At 41.3% G+C, this 22,595-nt stretch overlaps 1 protein-coding gene and 1 long non-coding RNA gene across 5 annotated transcripts in view; one reads left to right on the top strand and one right to left on the bottom strand.

The window, feature by feature from the left end:
* Positions 1-18,063, bottom strand: part of LOC118672964 — a 28,716-nt gene extending 10,653 nt beyond the window's left edge. Inside the window, exons 1-2 of the long non-coding RNA XR_004973265.1 lie at positions 17,960-18,063; positions 17,430-17,502 (exon numbers count right to left, since the gene is read on the bottom strand). This is a non-coding gene — a long non-coding RNA (uncharacterized LOC118672964). The remainder of the gene's footprint in view (positions 1-17,429; positions 17,503-17,959) is intronic.
* Positions 18,027-22,595, top strand: part of XPR1 (xenotropic and polytropic retrovirus receptor 1) — a 106,379-nt gene continuing 101,810 nt past the window's right edge. For 2 of the 4 annotated variants that reach the window (XM_036343170.1, XM_036343171.1), the window contains exon 1: positions 18,027-18,263. In XM_036343170.1, coding sequence (XP_036199063.1) covers positions 18,195-18,263 — 69 coding nt within the window. In that variant the 5' untranslated portion in view covers positions 18,027-18,194. The remainder of the gene's footprint in view (positions 18,264-22,595) is intronic. The other 2 variants (XM_036343168.1, XM_036343169.1) reach the window with 2 other exon arrangements.

The following is a 22,595-nucleotide window of genomic DNA, read 5'->3' as shown; positions in this document are numbered from 1 at the left end:
AATTATTCCGGATAAATGACTCATCTAAAACACGTTTTTTTCCCTACTGCGTCCTGGGTGAAGAAGACTCTATTCAGAGGCAACAATTTATTATTTAACATTTGGACAGGTCCACAGAAGTATAAGTCATTTGAGTCCAAATAAAGAAATGTGCTATTTTTATCAACTTCTAGATGTTCTTGGCAGAACCGAGGCTAGACTTTGTTAGGGGAAAGAATAGGTTTAGAATATTTTTTATTTAGGTTTTCAATAAAGATTTGATAATCAAAATAATATTTTAAGAGAAAAGCCAAGAAACAGCCTTAGAAAATGTTATGAAGATGTGATGAAAGCATTAGCAAGGGAAAGAGAAGGACAGAAAAGAAGGAAGGGAGGAAGGGAGGAAGGGAAGGAGGGAGGGAGAGAAGGAAGGAAGGAAGGAAGGAAGGAAGGAAGGAAGGAAGGAAGGAAGGAAGGAAGGAAAGAAGGAAGGAAGGAAGGAGAAACTGCACTGGAACGAGAAATAGTTCCATCTGAAATAGATAAATTGTAGTATTCCTTTTAGTTCAATCCTATTATTGCATGGATTGTTAGAGAAGATTTCATATAGTGTAATATGCTTTTCCCTGTAATAAAAGCATTCATCCTTTAGAAATGAAAAATACCATCCTATCAGAACTATATCATTCAATTGTGCAACAAATCTAATAAAGGATTTTTATATTTCACAATGTTTCAAAAAATATCACATGTTATTTTATTTAAGAAGCATGAATTCTTAGAAAAAAAAAAGAAGCATGTGCTCTAATCCAATAGGTAGGGCATGCATTATTATTCCTGTTTTATTGATGAGGCAATGATGACCAAGGTTATATAGCAAAATAATAATAAAGTTGGAACCCACTTCCTTAGCATCAAATCTACTACAACATACTGCCTCTTAAGAGCCAAAACTTACCATATTTTTGGACATATATTTACCTTCATTTTCTTTCTTTCTTTCTTTCTTTCTTTCTTTCTTTCTTTCTTTCTTTCTTTCTTTCTTTCTTCTTTCTTTCTTTCTTTCTTTCTTTCTTTCTTTCTTTCTTTCTTTCTTTCTTTCTTTCTCTCTTTTTTCTGGGACTGAGTTTGTGCCCACAGAAGTCCTTGATGAGTTTTTGTTTGATGTATAAAATTTTTATCTTTCTTCTGAGGGTGTGACAAATGTGGGTTTTGTTCCCTTAGTGGTGAAAATGGATATTACGTTGTGTTTTGAAGGACCAAAAGGGAAGAATTGGCTCGATTTTATCTTATATCCCTTTCTAATACCTTCTACTTGGAGTAGCTTATACTGTGGTTAATTACAGTAAGAATGGAGGAATTAAAATAGGTATGTCATGATAATTGGACAAGGACACTCATAAATCCAAAATCAGAGTTTAATACTGTTTTATAACAATCTGTTTCCTAGCTCTCTTATTTGTCCTAGGTTATGCAGTTTAGTTCTGCACTATCATATGTTTTGTGTTTAAGTCTAGCTTTGCCAATGCATTGTACATAAATTTAATGTAGGACTTCTCATTTCTCTTTTAACCCTACAGCTAAAATTGGTAACCTTTAGAGTTCTCTTGAAACTTTCTTCACTTAAAAATATTCCATGTTCCATTTTTGCTGAAGACTCTATATTTATTGCCTGCCATCTATGCTGAATTTATTATACTCTGTAACTATCCATGCTAATTCATTCCTTCATTAATTCTTTCATTTATACATCTTAGTATAGTTATCATACATTGTACTCCCATAATATTCACCACATTATATTGTAATTTTCTTTTTTTGCTTTCTAGATTTGAACTGTCTGAGGGAAAAAAGTGTGTGTTTGTAATATTTTCATTTCAGAAAGTGCCTGGTACATAGTAGGTGTACAATGAATGTATTTCGACGAATGGCATTCAGGAAAATGCCACATACCTGGCCGGCAAGGACTAAATGCTACCTTGTGGTGAAGACACTGATTTCTTTTACTTTCTGTTTTAATTATTTACCTTACAAATGAAAGGTTTGAAATATTTGAAAGAATATGACACTACCATTCTAGCAGATTTTAAATTTTCATTACCATGCAAAATCCCATTGAGATAAAACAAACAAACAACCTATTTGGGGGGTGGCTGGGTATTGAATGCCTCTAAAACTATTCAATATTTTATTACTATACATATTTTTTTCAGTAGGTTGACATATGCATGTTATAATGGTAAGAAACCTTAGATGGGGATCAATATATACGATATTTTAAATCAAGGTAGAATAAACAGGAAATAATGGGGGGGGGGGGGAAGCAACGGATATTTGTGTCTATATTCATTTAAAATTCCGCCTCTAGTTAAACCAGGCAGCCTTTTCAAAATCGTTGCAACTGTAATAACATGCCACTAAATGCTTTTGCTTGTTCAATTTTTCATTTGCAAAAGTAATCCATGCTTTAAAACCTGGAAACCTTTGAAATATGCATCAGGCAGGAGGCTGGTGTGGAGATTGCCTTGAGGTCAGGGCTTTCAGCTCCTTGGTTGCTGAGTCTGAGGTTTCTGCCAAAGGCCACGAAATATCCCTTCATTAACCGGTTTCTTGGCGGCAAATATAATTAAGAGCTAGCCATAGACCAGAAAGTGAGAAAAGAATAGGTGTCTCCTGTGGTGTGCAAACAGGGCCAAAGATGCTGACCCGGTGACAGGAGCCCTGTACAATCACTACCCTGTAGTTGGTGGGGATCTGACTTAACAAAATGGCTAGGAATAAAGCAGCTTGGTGACGCTGGTGCTGTCTGGCAGATAGCGCAACCTTTTGTAGGGCTGGCACGTGCCGAGCGCAGCGGCTTGACTGCACATGTTGGCAATTCCTCTCGTTCCCCAGAGCCCTTCCCCAAGGACGCTCGTGTCAGGCCAGTTAGGTGCGTGTTTGTACAGGTGGTGGATCAGCTGTTTTCCCTGGAAGTCATTCCTTTCTCTTTCCAGTTTTCCTGTTGAGGGTCACTGAAGGGTGATGAGAAGTAGACTGCGCCTTGAAGGCTGAGCCTGCTGTTGTTGTGGCTGCCAACACACAGCCACAAAGAGACAATGATTCGAATCTGCCTTGCTGACTGCTGTCTCTAGACTCCCTGGCACCGCTCAGTGTAGGGTAGAAAAAAACATACCTGGTAGCATTCAAGTCTAGAATTGTAATGAAGTGAGGGTGTCCAGATGTACGCTTTTTGAAGGGATTAACCCAGGGGTCCCAGAAGCCTTTGGAGGGTAATAAATTATTTACTTTTTCCAAAGGAGAGAGAAATAAGAAATCTTCAGCTGTGCTCGGGGAGATTAGAATTTCAGATAGGCCTTTTTGAGTAGGGAGAAGGTAGCTGTTTGCGTTATACACAGAACACACCCACAGTAGATCTTTGTTTTCACCTGGGTCATTAGTGCATGCTTCTGACTAGGCCAAGGTCCCTGGGCATACCAATTACACTTTGCTGAAGTCTGCTCTAAGAAACTTGGGTGATGCGGTTAAAAGAAAAATCCCAAACCATCTCGGGCTGGGTAGGAAGAATTTTGAAATGCTAATATTTGCCTTTGCAAGATTACATACTGCTGATAACCCCTTCCATGATGCAAGTCTCTCTTCCTTGGGCTCATTAAAAAGACTTGAACCATTTGCCAAAACCTCCCTGCACACCCTTGACACTAGTCAAACCGGCTTCCTTGCCATTTCCTGAACACAGTATCAAATATGTATTTATCAAGTCTTTGCTATGTGCTAGGCACTGTGTTATGTGTTCTATACACATGAAGCTCTTTGCATCTTTTTATTCAATCAAGAAATACTTCATGAGCACCTACTATATGCCAGGCATGTGTTAAGAAGTGAGGATATGGCCGTCGATAAAGCAGACATGAGCTTACAATCTAGCAGAGGAGATAGATGTTAAATAATAACAACGAGGGAAGGCTAGGAAGGCATGAAGACATTAAGCAAGGAGGCCTGACTCCGAGGAAGGGATGTTTACCCTGAGACATCAAGGAGCCAGTGGAATCAGCCAAATTAAGAGGATGGGGATGTATGCTGGGGCTGAGGGGAGAAGATTGAGAACAAGGTCAGAGTGGCACAGGGATGTGCACTGCACAGCCAGTATTCCTAGTTCAAACCCTGGCTTAGCACTTACTTTCCTTAAAACTCTGGGCCAGTCACTTAATGTCCGTGCCTTTATTTCCTTATCACAGTACTTAGCTTATAGGTTTGCTGTCCTTACAAATGAGTTGCTATGTGTCCAGCACATAATATGAACTATTTACGTGTTAGTTATTTTAACAAGGAAGTGGAGGTATTTTGAGTTACTTTCTAGCCTAGAGTATAACATGTAAAAAATACAGAGAAAGAAGTGAGGTTAGAAAAATTGATAGAGCTTAGATTATGGGGGGGCTGAAGAAGGGGAAGGTCTTGTAAGCATGTGAAGGACTTGCTGGATCTGTAGAACTGTAGGGAATCACTGAAGGGATTTGAGCAGGACGGTGACACAATCAGGTTTGTATGAGCCAAGCTGGTGGCCATGGAGACAACCCAAAAGTGTGTGGATTGGCGAGATATCTAGGAAGTAGAATGAACAACCCTTGGTTATGGAGGTAAAGTGTGAATGAGGAAGAGGGACCAGTGAAGACAGAATCGCTAAACTCAAAAGAAGCCAGGGCAGGCCTCACCAGTTTGGCTCAGTGGATAGAGCGTCGGCTTGTGGACTGAAGGTCCCGGGTTCAATTCTGGTCAAGGGCACATGTCTGGGGTGGGCTTGGTCCCTAGTGGGGGGCGTGCAGGAGGCAGCCAATCAATGATTCGATCTCATGATGTTTCTATCTCTCTCTCCCTCTCCCTCCCTCTCTGAAATCAGTAAAATATATATGGCGCCAGGGCATCTCAAATGCCCAAATAGCAGGGTAGCTGCGGACACATTTGGGGTAATAGGTTTGGTGAAGGGAGTTGGCATTATTTTTCTAAGGGCTCCTCTTTTCTTAGTGCTGGGAATTGAGCTCACCTGCTGGGAGTAAGTGGAGAAAAGGAGAGGGTGGAGGTTTAAAGAGGCATAATTTGAAATGCTGGTTGTAGAAAGTGGGGAGACTATTTACTAGGGAAACCCAGGCCGGGTGGAGGACTTTGGTGAGGATGGTGATGTTTAATTTTTAGTGGCACCTGACTGCCTAGGTGTGAGGTTTTCTCAGCAGCTCCCGGCAGCTCTCAAATGCAGAAGAGGGATGAGCTCCTGAGAGCTAGCTCTAGGATCAGAATAATGAGATGATGATAATAATGATTGACTCTAACATTAATAGGTTTACAGGTTTACCAGGTGGCAGGTGCTGCTTTAAGAGCTTTCCATACATTCTCTTATTTAATTAGACACAGGCAGGTCTTAAAGTTGCATGAAATGTACTAGATAGTGCACAGCAAATTAAAGCTTAGCAGCCTGGCATTTTATTTATATGATGTTATATAAAAATTGTGTTTCTCTGGCCTCACTAATCTATGGGGAAAATTACGGTCAAAGTAACAGCAGTGAAATGTCCTCTCTTTGGCTCTGTCCTACTCACTCTGAAAATCTTGTCTCAAATTCTGTATTAGTTTCCTAGAGTGGCTGTAACAAAGTACCACACAGGGAGTGGCTTAAAACAACAGAAACTACCCAAATCAAGGTGACTGCAGAGCCATGCTTCCTTGCTTCTTTCTAGCTTCTGTGGTGCTCCTCAATCCTTGGCATTTCTTGGATTACAGCTGCGTCACTCCAATGTCTACTTCTGTCATCACTTGCTCTTCTGTTGGTGTGTCTCCACTTTCACATGGTATTTTCCACTTCTTATAAGGGCACCAGTAATATTGGGTTAGAGCCCACCCTAAGGACCACATCTTAACTTGATTGCATCTGCAATGACCCTATTTCCACAAAGGTCACATTCTGAGGTACTGGGAGCTAGTACTCCAACATCTCTTTCTGGAGGACACAATTCAACCCATAATAAATTCTTTCCAAGTGGCTCTGAAAGTCCTGGGTGGTCATGAACTAGTACTTTTTGTTTCCATATGCTTTTCTCCTTAATGCCACTAGCACCCAGTGTCCTCTTCCACACCTTCTCTGATCCGGTTATAGGTTGGTCTACTGTGTCCAACTATGTAACCTGTTTGTAGACAGATCTGCCTTCTACTTTGTTTTTCTCCACCATATGCAAGTCCTGTTCCCTCCGCACAGGTGGGCTAGAAGACAATCACAAGGACAGATGCTGTTTGGGGCTTAATCATCCCTCCCACTGACAATGACCTTGAAACAGTGTCTTTGAACCAATCTTATGAGCCTTGCCTCTCTTTGCCCCACTCCGATGGCTGTTATCATGCCCCTAGGTACAAATAAAACCTCTGCTATACCCGACATGCCCAGAAATATCAACAGGAATACTAGGGTGAATGCAGTTTAGCTTCTCAAGTTAAGTCTACAGCTTCCTGTGATATGATTTTATGCAAAAATTAATCCACAGTATGATACCAATCATTGGGCTGTCTACTGAATCGAATGCTCAAGATTTGAAATATCTTCTGGCCTGATAGAAAGGGCTTTTCCCATATATCTCACATTTACTCTTCTCTTTCTAAGCCTACTGAATCCAGTGAGATTTGACTTCAGTCCACAGCCCCTTCTAGTCAATCATAGTCTCTCACTGCATATAACACAACCATGCCCAGTAATATTCAGCTATAGTACGTCTTGATTTCTTCTTCTTATAAGAGGCCCTATTATTAAAGTAATTAGAAATGTTTGTACCTAATTCTCACTGTAGCAGTTTCACTTTGACCACAGTAAGAAAAGGGTTGACTGTAATTATGCCTGGGTGCTGTGTGCGCGTACACGTGTGTTTCTCTTTGCTTTTTATTTAAATAAAGTTGACATAACATACCTTTGATCCTAACCTGCCTCCAGGTGTGATACCTTTATTCCCACCCAAAACATCAATCTAAAGTTAACCAATCAATAGTATTTAACGAGTGTGTTTTTTATGTGTCCTGTATTAGAAAACAGACACAAGAAAATTACCTTTTTGGTAATTATTGTTATTATTATTATTATTTAAAAAATATTTTTATTGATTTCAGAGGGGAAGGGAGAGGGAGAGGGAGATAGAAACATCAATGATAAGAGAATCATTGATTGGCTGCCTCCTGCACATCCCTACAGGGGATTGAGCCCGCAACCCAGGCATGGGCCCTGACCTGGAATCTAATCCGGGACCCTTCAGTCCGCAGGCCGATGCTCTATCCACTGAGCCAAATCAGCTAGGGCTGGTAATTATTTTTTTTAACTCCTCAAACTTAAATAATTTAAATCATCCATTCAATAAGTACTGAGCACTTACTATGTATCAGGTACTGCGCCAGGCACTAGGGGATACAGCAGAAGCAAAATAGACACAACCACTATTTTCTTAGAATCTGCCATCTATTGGGGAATCCGGACCTTAACAGTCTTACAGATAAATATATATTCACCAATGTTAATAAAAATGGTAAAAGAAATGTACAGAGTGCTATGTATAATAGGGAGAACCTAAGTGAGGTTGGCATGGATGGTCAATGATATTTACGCTGAAGTTCAAAGGGTGATTAAGAAGGGAGGAGAATATCTATGCAGAAGAATCGCATATGGAAAGGCTCTGAGGTTCAAAAGAGCTTGATGATGCCTCAAAGAAACTGGAAAAAGACTAGTGAAGCTGCAGCACTGTGAATGAGGAGGAAGGTGAATCAAGATGAAGGAGGGGGAAGGTGAGGACTTGATCCAAAATGGCCATGTAATTCCGGATTCCAGCATATGTGTCAGGGGACGCACTGAAGGATTTTTTAAGGAGAAAGGCATAATGAGATTTATGTTTTAAAAGATGCTCTGAGTGTTGTGTGGACAATGGTGTAGGGCCAAGAGGGGGACACCAGCTAGGAAACTGTGGAGATAGAGGATACAGCGACTGGTGCTTTGGAGACAGGAAGAAGTGAAGAGATTCAAGAGATATTTTGGAGACAGAGTCAACACGTTTCTTTTTAGAGGAGTATAAAAAGAAAGCATTAACCAATACACTACTGAATTATTTTAATTTCTAATCCAAATAATCTGGAAGTTAATCACTGAAGTCCCCTGGTGAGAGTCTGTCCCATTGTGTTTCAGGCAATATAGCATTGAGCAAGACCCAAACCTCCAATTCACATGCAGACAGAAGAATCTATTTGAATTTTAGTGCATGCTTTGCCTGGGGGTGTGTGGCTCACTTCAGGATTTCAGGAAGTGAACAAATAAAATGTGTGGGGGTTTTTCTGGGGGGTTTTTGGCTGTCATCAGAATACAGTTTTTAGAGGTGTACAGAGAGCAGCAGCAGGAAATGATGCATGTTTTTCTTAATTAAGTAGATAGTCTCCTGCTTGGTGTCTCCTCCCCCATTCTTTGCTTCTGCCTTGGCACACATTAGCAAGAGCCCATTAGAGTTATCTTCAAATTACACCTGACCAATCTACACTCCTTACACACTCCCAGGCATACCAACACACTCCGCTTTCTACACACACACACACTCACACCCTTCTCCCTATCTCTCCACGTCTAACTGATTCTTTTCTTTGCTGACTTCCCCCTCCTCTAGCCAGATCCTGGCTCTCAAAAGCCAGCTGGGAAGAGATGAGATGGAATGCACTGTAAACTGGTAGGAAGGATGTGACAGGCCTCCCTAACTGGTTTTTCTTATTAGAATCTGTCACGCAAAGTGGAGGAACTCCTTCCCTTGGAGTCAAGACAAAACATCTCTTTGTTTTATGGGCCGAGTCAGAGGTTTGGGGTAGCTTTGGAGGTGTCTTGTGAATTGGGGGAGGGGGTTCTTTCCTCAGAAACCTGTACCCTGATGTCAGGAACACTTAACACTTACAAGAGGGGGATACGTTTCTGCTCCAACCTCTCATTTTCTCTAACTCCTCAATTATATTAACTTAATAAGACAAAACAGATAGGCCCAAAGGTTGATAGTAGTTTCTCCAACCTAGGTGATAAGATGAGGGTCTATTTTTTCCGCTTCTTTACACTTTCCTGTGGTTTCTAAATTCTCTACAATTAATGTGTATTAATTTGATAATTAAGAAAAAACACTAAAATTAAAATCAAACCTCCCTGAAGTCAGGATTTTTTTCATTGCATGTACTAGCAACTAAACAGAATACCAAAAGGCTTATGTATCTCAGTGGGACTTTTAACACATTTGCTAACAAAGCCCCGCTCCCGGAATGCTTCAGATTTCTGACTTTCCTGGGTATCTGTCTTACCCCTTGCATACAGGTCTCTCACTCTAGCTCTGGTTTCCAGCCATCCCATGTACTGGTGAAAAGTCCAGATTCTGAAGACATGTTTTTATAAGAATGGATCTGCATGGATTCCAAAATTGTCATGCTTATCACTCCTGGGGTGAAAAAAGCACACATTAAAGGATCCATTTACATTGCTACGTGGAGTCTACTGTGATAAGTGCTTTAAGAGTGAATGAGAAATGGTTCCTGTCCCTAAGGACCTAGCTACAATTTGGGGAAGGTTCTTTCTCTAACTTTAAAGATGTAAGTGTTGGCAGAAAACAGTGATTCGTCTTTGATCAAAACATCTGTGAGACTCACAAAAGACAAAGGCACGTCAAAGTGAGCTACATAATGGCCTGCAGCAATTTTTAGAGTCTGAATAAAAAGCAAAAACTCTTTACAGTAACCCAAACAAATAATCTAAACCACTATCACCCAATCATTTTGATTCAATAAAAAAAAAAAATAAACATGTCTTACATTGTTTGCAGCATTGTGTTGTTTGTTTTGCTCTTTGGTCAGGGCTTAGGTACAGATACAGAAAACCACTTTAGCAATTTTAAGCGGGAAAGGCTGAAGACAGGGAACTAGGTGCTTACAAAGTCACTGGAGGGGCTGTAGGAATGGACTGCTGCCTGAGAAACCAGAGAGGCCTAAGAGGAACTCCTGGCTCCAAGGGGATGTCCATGCCTCTCTAGTTTGGTCACAGTACCACCTTCATCTAGTGTAACCTGAGATCTAACTTACAAAGCTCACCACCCCCAACACAGTAGTATAAAATACTAGAGGAAAACGAAAAGGCAAGCAAAGGAAATGTGTTACTCAAGGGCGAAAATGGGGTAGCTAATACAGACCTTATTTCTGCATCTGACCCCAAGCCCATAGCTGGTATTTATAACTTTCTTCCACTCTCATCTCATATTCCTTTTTGTACCTTCAGCCAGCACCTCGGCTAGTCATGCTGCTTTATCTGATGAGGTAACTCAAGCCTTCATTCTAAGGGGTCTGAACCCTTGGTGCTCTGTCTGAATTGGGTTGCTATATCTTTAACTTCTGCCGCTGGAAGGGCAGCATAAGAGGGTGCCCTAAAGATTCCTCTTGGTTTTAAAAACCACCCATACCCATTATTTCATTTGTTGTAGAAATTCCATTTCCCCTTAAAAATCAGGACCCATCACTCCAGCAATATAGGAACCCCCTTTTACTTGTGGATTTAACACATTGGCCAAATGGCTGTCTCAACTTCCCCTTTATTTTTTTTTATTTTTTATTATTATTTTTTTTATTTTTTTGTTTTATTTATTTATTTATTTATTTATTTATTTATTTTTATTGCTTAAAGTATTACAAAGGGTATTACATATGTGTCCATTTTATCCCCCCGCCCTCAACTTCCCCTTTAATGGAACTGTTGTTGAGTCTTTAGGTGGGAGCAATCTTTCTCTGGGTTTTAAGCCTCCTAAACCAGGAGAGAGCCAAACATCGTGAAAACAGATATAAAAACTTTGTGATTTGGTCCTTACATGGAATAAAGATTCTACTCCTTGATTTCTAGGTTCATGTAGTCTGACTGGGAGAAGCATCACTGTAGATTGGCTACTGGTTAGAGCGCCATCTCATTCCATAGCACAGCACTCTGACTACTCAGAGTGGTGTCTCCTGGCCGTTACCGTGACTGATTCTTCAGTAAGTAATAATGTCATTCTGTAATGGCGTGTGTTTGTAGCTGATGAGATACATGGTGAGATCAGGGAAATCCATAGACATTTTCCCTTTCTCTCAGTTCTTTGGTAGAAGCCATAGTTGGCTACAAACAAGACAATATGACACTGGTTAACTTAAACAGAAATAGATTTTATGGGATGGCTTTGGGTTGCTCACAATATCAATGTGAAGACCTCTAAACAAAACCTAAGAAAAATCCAGAAGCCAAGAAAAACTCACAGCCAAGAACACAGCAGAGGTCGTGCCAGAGAAACAATCAGGTTAGGACACTGCCGTTGGCAGCCCAACTTCGGACACTCACTGCCATTTTCTCTGCTGGACTCTTACGTCTGTTGCAGCCTCTGACAATGTAATCTACTTATGGCTGGGTCATTGAGTACTTCCATATGAGGCAAGATCTGTGGCAGAAGTATCTGGCCAAATCTGCTTCCTGCCAAGGAGGTGAGATAGGACTATCTGCTCACTTTAGGCCTAGTTGGAGCTGAGATCTTGCCTCCCAATAAGACCTAAGAGATAAGAGGATCCTTCTATCTAGGAAGGCAGCTCCAAAATCTGGCAAATGCCCACCATATCCTCTAAGCCTCAGTTTTCTCATCTGTACAATGGAGATTATAATATCCTTTTGAAATTCTTATCTTTTCCTATAATACTTTAACCTAATGTCCTTTCAATCCTTATCCATTGCTATGAAGGTTAAATTTAGTAATGAATGTGAAAAAAATTGTTATTATTTTGTTTCCATTAGTACCTCCATGTCTTTATCTCCCTGTCCTGAGGCAATTCCTACAATTCCTGATCTTGGAGCAATCCCACTATTCTTTCCCTCATCTCCTGCTCTTAGACTGCTGAGTACATCTGGAAAATTTGATAAAATCATCCCAGTTGATTCCATTACAAATAAATAGTTTCCAAACTCAAGGTACTACTTGCATACCTCTTCCCTAATTCTGCTCCCATTTCCCCAAGCAAATGGATGCACTTGTCTCCTACAGAGAGGAAAGAGGGAGTTCATATGTGCCCCCCTAAACTTCCTCCCCTCCAAATACAAACGCATGTACATCTGCCCCAATCATTACTCTTCCCCTTACCCCAGAGTCTCAAGTGATATGTCTCTCCTCAAATGATGGCAAAGGCTAATCTCTCCCTTTGTCTGTACTCTTCTGCCTTTCCTGGGCCCTTGCTTGAGCTTCCGTCTCCTTAATTTTCTGTATCTGCTAGTCCACTGGTTTCTTCCCTGTGGCTTGCAGTGTGTAATACTGCAGACTCTTTTTCACACTCATGGGGCATCCCTGGTTCTGGGTTATTTAAACAGCTAACACTATTGTTTTTTGTAGATTTGACAAATGCACCTTGTAAATATTGAAAGCAACACAGAAAAATACAAGGAGTAAAAATCACTTGAAATCTCTAACTAGAGATAAGCATGCTGAGTATTCATCTTATTCGGCCTCAGTGAGAGGTACAACATAAGATTTAATCCTTTTGCAGGTCAGTTCCTCGCCCTTCAGCATGATCGCTAGTCTCATGTGCTCAAGCAACAGGGCAATATTTATATTTATCACACATAATTCTAAGTTTTAGAACAGTTATTTTGTGGTAAGTATAACTGTTCCCAAACTTAGAATTACGTGTGATAAATATAAAGTGTTCAGACTCAGAACTTATGAATTTCTAGATAAATAGCTTAGTATGCTATTAAATTTTCACCCTTGGTGGTTCTACAACTTGTACACAGAATAAATATAATTTAGGATACACAAAAAAAACACTGTTCACTCTTCAGCCGTCTGTAACCCTTCACTCTGTCAAAGCCACTCTCTCTGAGGTTACTAGTGACTCTTTAATTGCTAAACCCAAGTTATCCTACTCAACTTCTCAGTAGAATCTGACATTTTTTGGATCACTGCCTCCTTTATAAAAATTCCATCTTTTAATGGCCTCCTTGACACCACTCTCTCCCAGTTGTCTTGCTAGGCCAACCCTGGCCGTACGCAAGTCTCCTTCCTTGTCTCATCTTCATTATCAGGTTCACACCAGGATACTCCCTTGGGCCCTTTTCCATTTCTGGGAAGACTTACCAGTACTTAATTATCCCCTAAATGTGAATTGCTCCTCCTTCTTCAGCAATAACATCTCTTTCCCAAGCTCTAGTTCTGTATCTTTCACTGGAGTACTGTATGTCTCATAAATTGCCAGCCATTGAACACATGCAGTAATGCCCCAAACCTGCCCTCCACTTCCATTCCTTATCTCGGTTCATGGCAGCAGCATCTACCCAGTTACTAGAGTTAGAGTCCCATGTCAAACCTCCTTCTCTCCATCCTTATGACTGGTGTGGGTTGTATTAACAGCATAATGTAGTGGTCAAGAGCAAGGACTCTGGCCGAAACCGGTTTGGCTCAGTGGACTGAAAGGTCCCGGTTCGATTCCGGTCAAGGGCATGTACCTGGGTTGCGGGCACATCCCCAGTGGGGGGTGTGCAGGAGGCAGCTGATCGATGTTTCTCTCTCATCGATGTTTCTAACTATCTCTTTCCCTTCCTCTCTGTAAGAAAATCAATAAAATATATTTTTAAAAAAAAAGAAAAAAAAAGAGCAAGGACTCTGGAGCTGAATTGCCAGCATTCAAACCCAGCTTGACCACTTACTAGGTAAGTGACCTTGAGCAAGATTCTTCTTTTTTTTTTAATCCTCATCCGAGGATATTTTTTCCATTGATTTTTAGAGAGAGTGAAAAGGAGGGAGGGAGGAAGAGAAAGGGAGAGGAAGAGAGAAACATTGATGTGAGAGAGACACATCAACTAGTTGCCTCTTGCACATGTCCCGACTGGGGGCTGGGAGCGAACCCGCAACCGAGATACATGCCCTTGATTGGAATTTTACCCATGACCCTTTGGTCTGTGGGCCAATGCTCTAACCACTTAGCTGACCGGCCAGGCAAGATTCTTAACTGTTCTGTCTCAGTGACTCATCTCTAAAATGAGGATAATGATAGTAGCAATCTCCTAGAGTCCTTGTGAGGATTAAATAATTTTGTATTTGTAAAGCACTTAAAACAGCGTCTGGCAGAAAGTAAGTGCTACATAGGTTCGTGTTAATTAATTGGTCTCTGGTTCACACCCACTGTAGTCCATTTTTCACCCTGCTAAGAGAGGTATTTGAGGGGTTGCCAATTTTGAGTTGTCAAGGAAAGGCCAGTCCTTTAAAGCACTAAGTGCTTTAAAGTATATAGAATCTCATTTAATCCTCATAACAACCTGTTTGCAGAGGTGGGGGGGGGTGTTACTATCCTCATTTGAGAGATAAAGAAACTGAGGTCTTAAGTCACTAATCATCCGAGAGATGCAAATCAAAACAACAATGAGGTACCATCTCACACCTGTCAGACTGGCTATCATCAACAAATCAACAAACGACAAGTGCTGGAGAGGATGTGGAGAAAAAGGAACACTTGTGCACTGCTGGTGGGAATGCAGACTGGTGCAGCCACTATGGAAGACAGTATGGAGTTTCCTTAAAAAACTGAAAATGGAACTCCCATTTGACCCTGTGATCCCACTTCTAGGAATATATCCCAAGAAACCAGAAACACCAATCAGAAAGGATATATGCACCCCTATGTTCATAGCAGCACAATTCACCATAGCTAAGATCTGGAAACAGCCTAAGTGCCCATCAGTAGATGAATGGATCAGAAAACTGTGGTACATCTACACGATGGAATACTATGCTGCTCTAAAAAGGAAGGAACTCTTACCATTTGCAACGTCATGGATGGAACTGGAGAGCATTATGCTAAGTGAAATAAGCCAGTCAATGAAGGAAAAATACCACATGATCTCACTCATTCATGGATAATAGAGACCATTATAAACTTTTGAACAATAATAGATACAGAGGCAGAGCTGCCTCAAACAGATTGTCAAACTGCAGCAGGAAGGCCAGGGAGGGTTGCGGGGCAGGAGGTAGGGGGGTAAGAGATCAACTAAAGGACTTGTATGCATGCATAGAAGCATAACCAGTGGACATAAGACATTGGGGGATAGGGGAGGCTAGGGGACTGTCTAGGGCGGGGGGATAAAATGGACACATATGTAATACCCTTTGTAATACTTTAAGCAATAAAAAAATTAAAAAAAAAAAAAAAAAAAAAAAAAAAAGAAACTGAGGTCTTAAGAGCTAATGTACTTTGTTCAAGATTATAAATGCCTGAGTTTGAGTTTTAAGTCAGGCCTGTGTATTCCCTGAGCCTAGTGTTCAAAACCAGGAAGCTACTCTATACCACTTTCCCAAGGCTGAGTAAGTCACTTACTGCTTAAACCTTTTTAAAGACGCCACACTGCCAGTGCTGACATGATCTATTCCTTCACAATCTCGTTCCAATTTATGTTTTTTTCCTGCCACTTTCCTCCATGTGGACTGTCTTTCTCTTTTCCCTTCTTCTCTTTCCTTTCCTTTCCTTCTCTTTCCTTTCCTTCATCCTCCTTCTCTTTTCCCTTCTTTCTTTCCTTTGTTCCTTCAACATTTATTGAATTCTTGAGTGCCAGCCAGGCACCATGCGAAATTGGAGAAAACAAGAGAAATGAGCAATTTGTCTTCAAGGAGCTCACAATTTGACACAAATTATTGTTGGCAGTGCAATGAAGGGTGTGCACCAGGTGGCTGAGGGGCCAGACTGAAGAAGGGAGAGGAGGGGATAGAGAGAGTTTCTTTGAGGAGGGAACATTTAATTGCCTTAAAGGATATTCTGGTCAGACAATTTCTTGCCATTCTTTAACAACCCTGATTTCTTGCTTTTTACCTTTGAGATTGTTGGGTGTCTTTCTCCAGGTTAGATTGTTGTTTAATACTGTGTTTCAAAGTCACCTTCTCTGGGTCACCATCCATTTGGATGTGTGTTTCCTTGTACAGACCTCAGTTACAGCACATATATCACATTGTGGTCTAGATATTGGTCTATCTGCCTGTCTTTCTGACTGAATTGTGATGTCCTCCAAGGAAAAATAGTCATTTTATTTTTGAACTATCTTTCATTGTCAAAGTGGTGTGACTGGCCTATCATAGTGCTTAATAAAGTTTTGTTAAGTGAAGAGTTATTTGCATATTTACAAAAGAAAGTGTAAGGCCTGGGACCCTTCTGATTCAGAGTAAAACTATTCAGAATATCATTCATAGTACCTAGCCCAGTGCTCTACAGAAAGTACCTATTTTCAATAAATGCTAAGTATTTGATGGTTCTGTCAGTGAAATATCTGAAGTGATGCTAGGAATAAGGAAACTTATTATTAAATCTACTTCTTTAGATAAATTAGGCTTTTTATGTCCAACTGAGTATCAGGACTCCGGATCAGGCATGAGAAAAATTAAGAATTGTTGGTTATAGAGCTAATATTGAGGATTTCTTTTCTTCTTTGGTGTGGGGCCATGGTTCCAGAATCTTGTGCACAGTTGAGGCACCAAGATATGTTGCTGTTGGGAGCAGGATACCATAGTCTACAGGAGTTGCTGCCAAGAATCTACCATTCTAGTCCATTCTGGCTAAAGGCCTAGCAATCTTGTTCGCAGCTGCTCCTGGTTCTGTCTTCTTAGACACACGGAGCAGTTATTTTCTCTCTGTGGTTGTGCCTTCTTCCTGGGAGCATAGCTCTCTTTTTTGCCTATCTCTTTCTCCCGTAGAGGCATTGTTATGGTGAGCAGAAGGTACTTACGGTGCTGAGGTGAGAGGAGTCCTCGCTGCTCCTCCTCTTCTTCTTTTTTGACCTTGATTAGCCTTCCACCAGGGGTTGAGGCTTTTGTGTCACAAAAGTCAGAAAGACTCATAGCCTATGCCTATTTTCCATTTGCCTCATCCCTCTCTTGAGAAAACGATTGCAGAACCCCTACTGGCATGAATTAAGAGGAAGGGAAAGGGGAAAAATACATGGAGGGGGAAAAAAAAGAAGCCCAAAGTAGAGACTGGTATCTCAGAATACTGTCCTGGTCCCAGTAGTCCTCTAGTCTCTGGATCTCATCAAAATTGTGAGAATTAAAAATTAAAGTACATGTAAGGAATTTGGAATTGTGTTTGGTACATGGACAGTGAGTGCTTAATAGATGTTAGCTATGATTATCTAGGACTTCTCCACCCAGGGAAGGACCTGGGTCTCTGTCCCAAGTCAGGTCTTCCAGGACAATTACTCTTACCCTCATAGTAGTGCCACGCTGTGTGCATGATCTATATACCCCATGCTCCTGGAGGACAGTTCAGCTGCATGCTGGACCCACTTCTGGTCTCCCCTGGGGGTGAGCTTGCTACTACCCCTAGGGGATTCTCTTTCCTCCCAACATTGGTTTCCCTCTCCCTACCCCAGAAAGCTTACTCACAAGTCCAGTTGGTACTGCACCAGTCCTGGTTGGAGTCCAGGTGTTGTTACTGGCCTTTCTGGTAGACCTGGGACTGGATAATTACATTGAAATTCAGAAGCAGCATGCAATTTTTGGCACTGATGTCTTTCACTAAATTCAACAAGCATTTACTGAGCACCTAGAGCGTGTAAAATCTGGCTCCTTTAAATACATTTGGCTCTTAACTCCATTCGGATTAATTCTGATCCATCCTTAAGGGTTTTATGAAGAATAAGTATTAAAGTGGAAAATATTTGCACAATTCTTTGCAAATATAAACGTCTCTTATGAATGATTATCGCTACAGTATTAATATTAATTGTAATAACAACACTGCAGCTTCCCAGGGAGGCGGTAGGGAGCAGCTGTAAGACCCAAAGGAGCCAGAAGGAAGAGGTCAGGGGCGGTGCCTCCAGCACGTCCGGCCCCGAAGAGGCGGGGCCTTGAGGAATGTACCCAAATCCCGCCCCTTACTCAGCCCCTTCCGTCGGGGCGGCGTAGGCGGTTACCATGGCGATGACGTAGAGTGGGCGGAGCGGGGCGGGGCTATGGAGAGGAGGAGGAAGATGGCGGGAGGGCGGCTCTGAGGAGACCTCGGCGGCGGCGGAGGAGGAGAGAAGCTCAGCGCCGCGCCGCGCCGGGGCCCATGTGGGGAGGAGTCGGAATCGCTGTTGCCGCCGCCGCCGTCGTTGCCGCCGCCTGGAACTGCGGGACCCGAGTTGGGGGTGAGGGGGGAACGCCAAGATGAAGTTCGCTGAGCACCTCTCCGCGCACATCACCCCGGAGTGGAGGAAGCAATACATCCAGTATGAGGTACCGGCGGCGGCCGGGGTGTGCGGGGACTCGGAGGGGCCGCCGTCTCGCCAGCCCGACCTCCGCGGCCGCCTTCCGCTCTTGCTGCCTCCCCGCGCCGGGGCAGACTTTGACCCGGTGCCGCGGGGAGCCACTGCGGCATCCCCGCCGCGCCGGCCCCTCCGGGCCCGCTGACCTTCCCCTCCCCCGCAGCCCCGCTGCCGCTGGGGTAACGGATATGCAGGCGGCGGGCCGGGAGGGAGGGCACTGCCCCGCCGGAGCGGGGGCGCGGGGGTGGAGGGCCAGCCGCAGGTGGGGGGCTCGGGGCGCGAAGGCAGCCGGGTCGCGGCCGCTCCGCGCTCCTTTCCTCCTCCCCTCCCCTCTCCCCTGACCTCTCGTCCCCACCCCGGGCGAGCGCCCCCGTGGCCAGGTTTGCTCGCGTTTCTGTCCCCGAGGAACCCTCCTCTCCGACCAGCCCCTCTGGCGGTTTCCCTCGCCCCGTAGAGCCCTTCTGCCTTTGCCCACTTGCCACTGTTGACAAAGGCTTCGTAACTGCGCTGAAACTTGATTGAAATGTGTATCACACATGCAGTGTGAAACCGACTGTATTGTCATCAACTACTCCGTTTGCATGGGAAGACTCGTTTGGCTGATTGCATGGAGTATGCAAAGTAATCACGTCTTAGGTTTTGACTCTTCTGTTGTTTTGGAAAGGAGTGAAGGGGCAAGAGGAAGGAGGAAAGAAGAGAATTATTAAAATTTTCAGGGTTTTTTTTTTTTTTTGCCCCTAAAATTTTAACTATGGAGAAAAGTACTGTATTGTAAACAATGTACTTTTTTTTTTTTTTGTTAAGCCATACCTGCCTATTACAGAAATCATGGCCCCCCCCCCCCCCCTTCCCTCCTAATTTCTGTGATAACCTGTAGGGTACTTAATCGATAGTGGTAAGGAACCTTACATTAATACAGGGGGAAAGTGAAGATAATGAGCCCATGTATATATTCAGAAGGTGAGATAACCTGAAGGGCTTTAAGCATTGCAATAGGTTATTCTCAGTTCAGCTCCTGGATAGAGAAAGACTCCAGGAATTCACATCTATGTTATGTGCAAGAACAAAGAGTATAAAATCAATAGGAACACAAATACGCCAGCTAGATTTTGTGAAATAAAATATGTTGGTACTGTGTTTCATTTCTATTTAAGTTCAGTGATAGGGTGTTTCAGCAATAGTGTGAGTTTAATCATATAGCAGTTGTAATAATTGAAGAAGACGGGGAAAGGGCTGTAGGTCGGTTAAACAGAACCTTGAAAGACTGTAAAATAAATCCACCTTGTAACATACAGCATTTTATTATTGCCAGAAACGAGAGGCCTAAAATTAGTAATGCTTTTCTTGTCACTTAATTTTCTTATAGTGTTTTGTGGCTGCATTTGTGAGAATGAAATAAGGGGATAGCTTTTCTGCCTGGAGAGTTTTTGATTTATTGTTCCTAATAACGTTCAGGCAGTTTTAAACCTTGGCTAGAGTCCAGACGATGGTTTTTATTGAAAGGAGGGTATTGGTCTTTCGTCTTTCCAGTAGTAGTAATTTTCAGCACCACTGCCAGTTCTTCATAGAGGCATAGGACATAGCATGCTGAGGCAACCTCTTGCACTTGCTGTATAGTATGGCATGCTTGATTTGGGCAGAAGTAATAGTGGCTGTTTGCTATGATTCATTTTAAGCATTACAACACTTAACTGTTTCATAGAACTGTATTAATTTGGAATATCTGGGGATGGAAGTGGAAGCGTACGATTTAGTTTGAAAATGCAATTACCTCCTGATTTGTAATGTCAGCTTTGTGGCTGGAGTAACCACAGTAATTCTGGGACTCTTCATTCACTTACTCCACTCGGGTACTAGTCTTAAATGGTTACTCAAGGTTGGTTACAAGAGGGACAAAATTCCTGAGCACATTTGTGATTGTATTATCTTTCCCAGGTCAATTATAAATCATTTTGGGAAAAATTCATTTACTGTGGATAATGGAAATTTTATTTTGCAGAGAGTCCCTACTATGTGACTCCTGCCCTGCATAAGCTCATTGTTTGGTAGGCAAAATTAAATAAGGGACACTTTTCTTTGTGCATTGGAGCAATTAAAGGCATTTAAAAAAATAGGGCTAGGATTTATGTGTGGTATATTGTTTCTCAAGAGCTGGTGCTGGTCCTTTAAAAATAAAGAGAAATACATAAGAGTGTTTTGCATTCAGAAATTTTGGCAGCTTTAAAACTTAGGAGGGTAGGGGGAAGAACATCATAAAAGATGTTAGTTTTTGCTAGAGAAAAGAACCTTCTTGTAATGCAATAAAATGTAGTTTCTCATGTATGAAGGTGATGCTCTTGGAACACTCTTAGCAGAACAGACACTTGCATTTGTTATTCAAGCACTGGTAGTGAAATTTTGGTATATTACCCCTAATTTCTAGCCTAGGGTGGTTTCTAGTGCTGTGAACCACTATGCTTTATCTTTGGTTTTTATGTCATTTTGCTATATTAAATTTTATTTTAAGCAGAGCATTACATAGAAGCTGACAATTTTGTTTTATATCTGTAATTATGTGTATTATTGGATATACTTGGTCACACAATAGTGCTAGTTCTTGTATATGTTAGCCATAAGACCTTGGGGACAGTCTTTTTGCCTTTCCAGGACTCCTTCCTCCTCCATAAAGTAAGACTATAGGCCCAGTGCTTTTTAAGGTTCGTTGTGGTTATAGGTTTTTGATTTAACTTTTGTTTTTCTTCCTTGGATTGTTAAAATTATTTGATAGTGACCCATCAATATCCTGAAAATTATTGGAGTTTCTAATTTAAAAGTAAATTGTAGAGTTCCTAGATTAGGTCTTCATAGAGAGAATACTAAAGCACAAAAGAATAGAGCAATATGGAGAACCGTATGAAGAACATCTATTCTACCCACTTCTGAATAGTTTTTACAAGGAATAAAAAAAAAAAAAAGAGCATAGACTATTCCTGTTTCCAGTAATCTATTTGAATGTACATCTTGGCATGTATAATAGAACATTAATAAATTTTTGTAAGAAATTTTTTTAAAAATTTAGGATCAGTGATTGTATAGAGTTCTGTAATAGATTAATCAAAATTAACTTAGACCACTTTCAACCAAATAGACTAGTCTGACTATGTTAATATTTTACAGAATATTAACAAAAGAAGCAAATATATTTGGTGCCTTAGGCTGCTGACTTGAATTTTCTTCCTTAGGCTCCTGTGGTTTGGTTTCTCAGGAACCAGAAAGGGTTTTTGTCAGTGTATACTTTAGTTTTGTAAGATACTAAAATAATGAGGCTCCTAAATTTTATGATTTTAGACTTTAAAGGAAATTTAGAGATTATCTATCTCCTTGTTTTTTCAGGCAAGGAAACTAAGGTCTAGAGACGTTAAGTCACTTGTCCAGGATCAGATATAGATAGCTAGTCTCTTGAGCACAGATGTTTAAGCATTAGGAGTCAGTTCACCCTAGCCTAGCTCTGTGACCCTGATTAATTCACTTTCTCTTTCTGGGCTTTAGGTTCTTCATTTGTAACTAGAGCCAACTAGATTTGATGGTTTCTAAGTCACAGCCCTGTATTTTCTAAGGACCCATCTGGCTCTAAATTTCTGTATGTTTTTATGGTTTAATTGTTTGATATATGAAGAGGAAATAATTTAAAGGAATATTATTAATAACATCCTTTTAAATTAATAGTGTTCTTTCAAAAATTTTTATATTTTAATCTGTGAATGGAAAGCTGACTCAAAGAAACTCTTTTGTTTAATTAAATAAGCAGTGATAGTCATGGATTAATATTTTATTGCAGGATTTGGGAAAGGAGAGATTCTGCATAACTGCACATCCCTTATTTTCAAATGTAAGGAAACATTGCCATAACACAATTGTGCTTTTCATTTATAGAACTCTCCCATGAGAACACTTGTGTTGTAGGCTTCAATTTCCCAAAGGTATTGTGTTCATTAGTTAGGGTTAACTTGCCTTGTGTTTGAAATTTCCAATTTGGCCACCCGATGGGGCACAAATCACACTTTTTCTTTCAGTGCTTCTGTAAATGAAAGTACACTATAGCATATTTAAGATAACACTTGTACATGATTGTGTCAGTAAGATGCCTAGCATTTACAAATGTTTCTTAAATGAGTGAATGAATGTTGTATAAGACAGGAAGGTATTACTGTTCATTATTATCTTCCTATAATGAAATGTGTTAGGGTAAGTATCCTGGGAAGATTATACTTGTCCATCCAACCCTGCAGTTTGGTTTTGGAACAGCTTTTGGGTGAAGGCCCAG

The sequence above is a fragment of the Myotis myotis genome, unplaced genomic scaffold, assembly GCF_014108235.1.
Source record: "Myotis myotis isolate mMyoMyo1 unplaced genomic scaffold, mMyoMyo1.p scaffold_m19_p_18, whole genome shotgun sequence".
In the NCBI taxonomy this organism is placed as follows: Eukaryota; Metazoa; Chordata; class Mammalia; order Chiroptera; family Vespertilionidae; genus Myotis; species Myotis myotis.
This window is presented reverse-complemented; position numbering and strand designations above follow the sequence as displayed.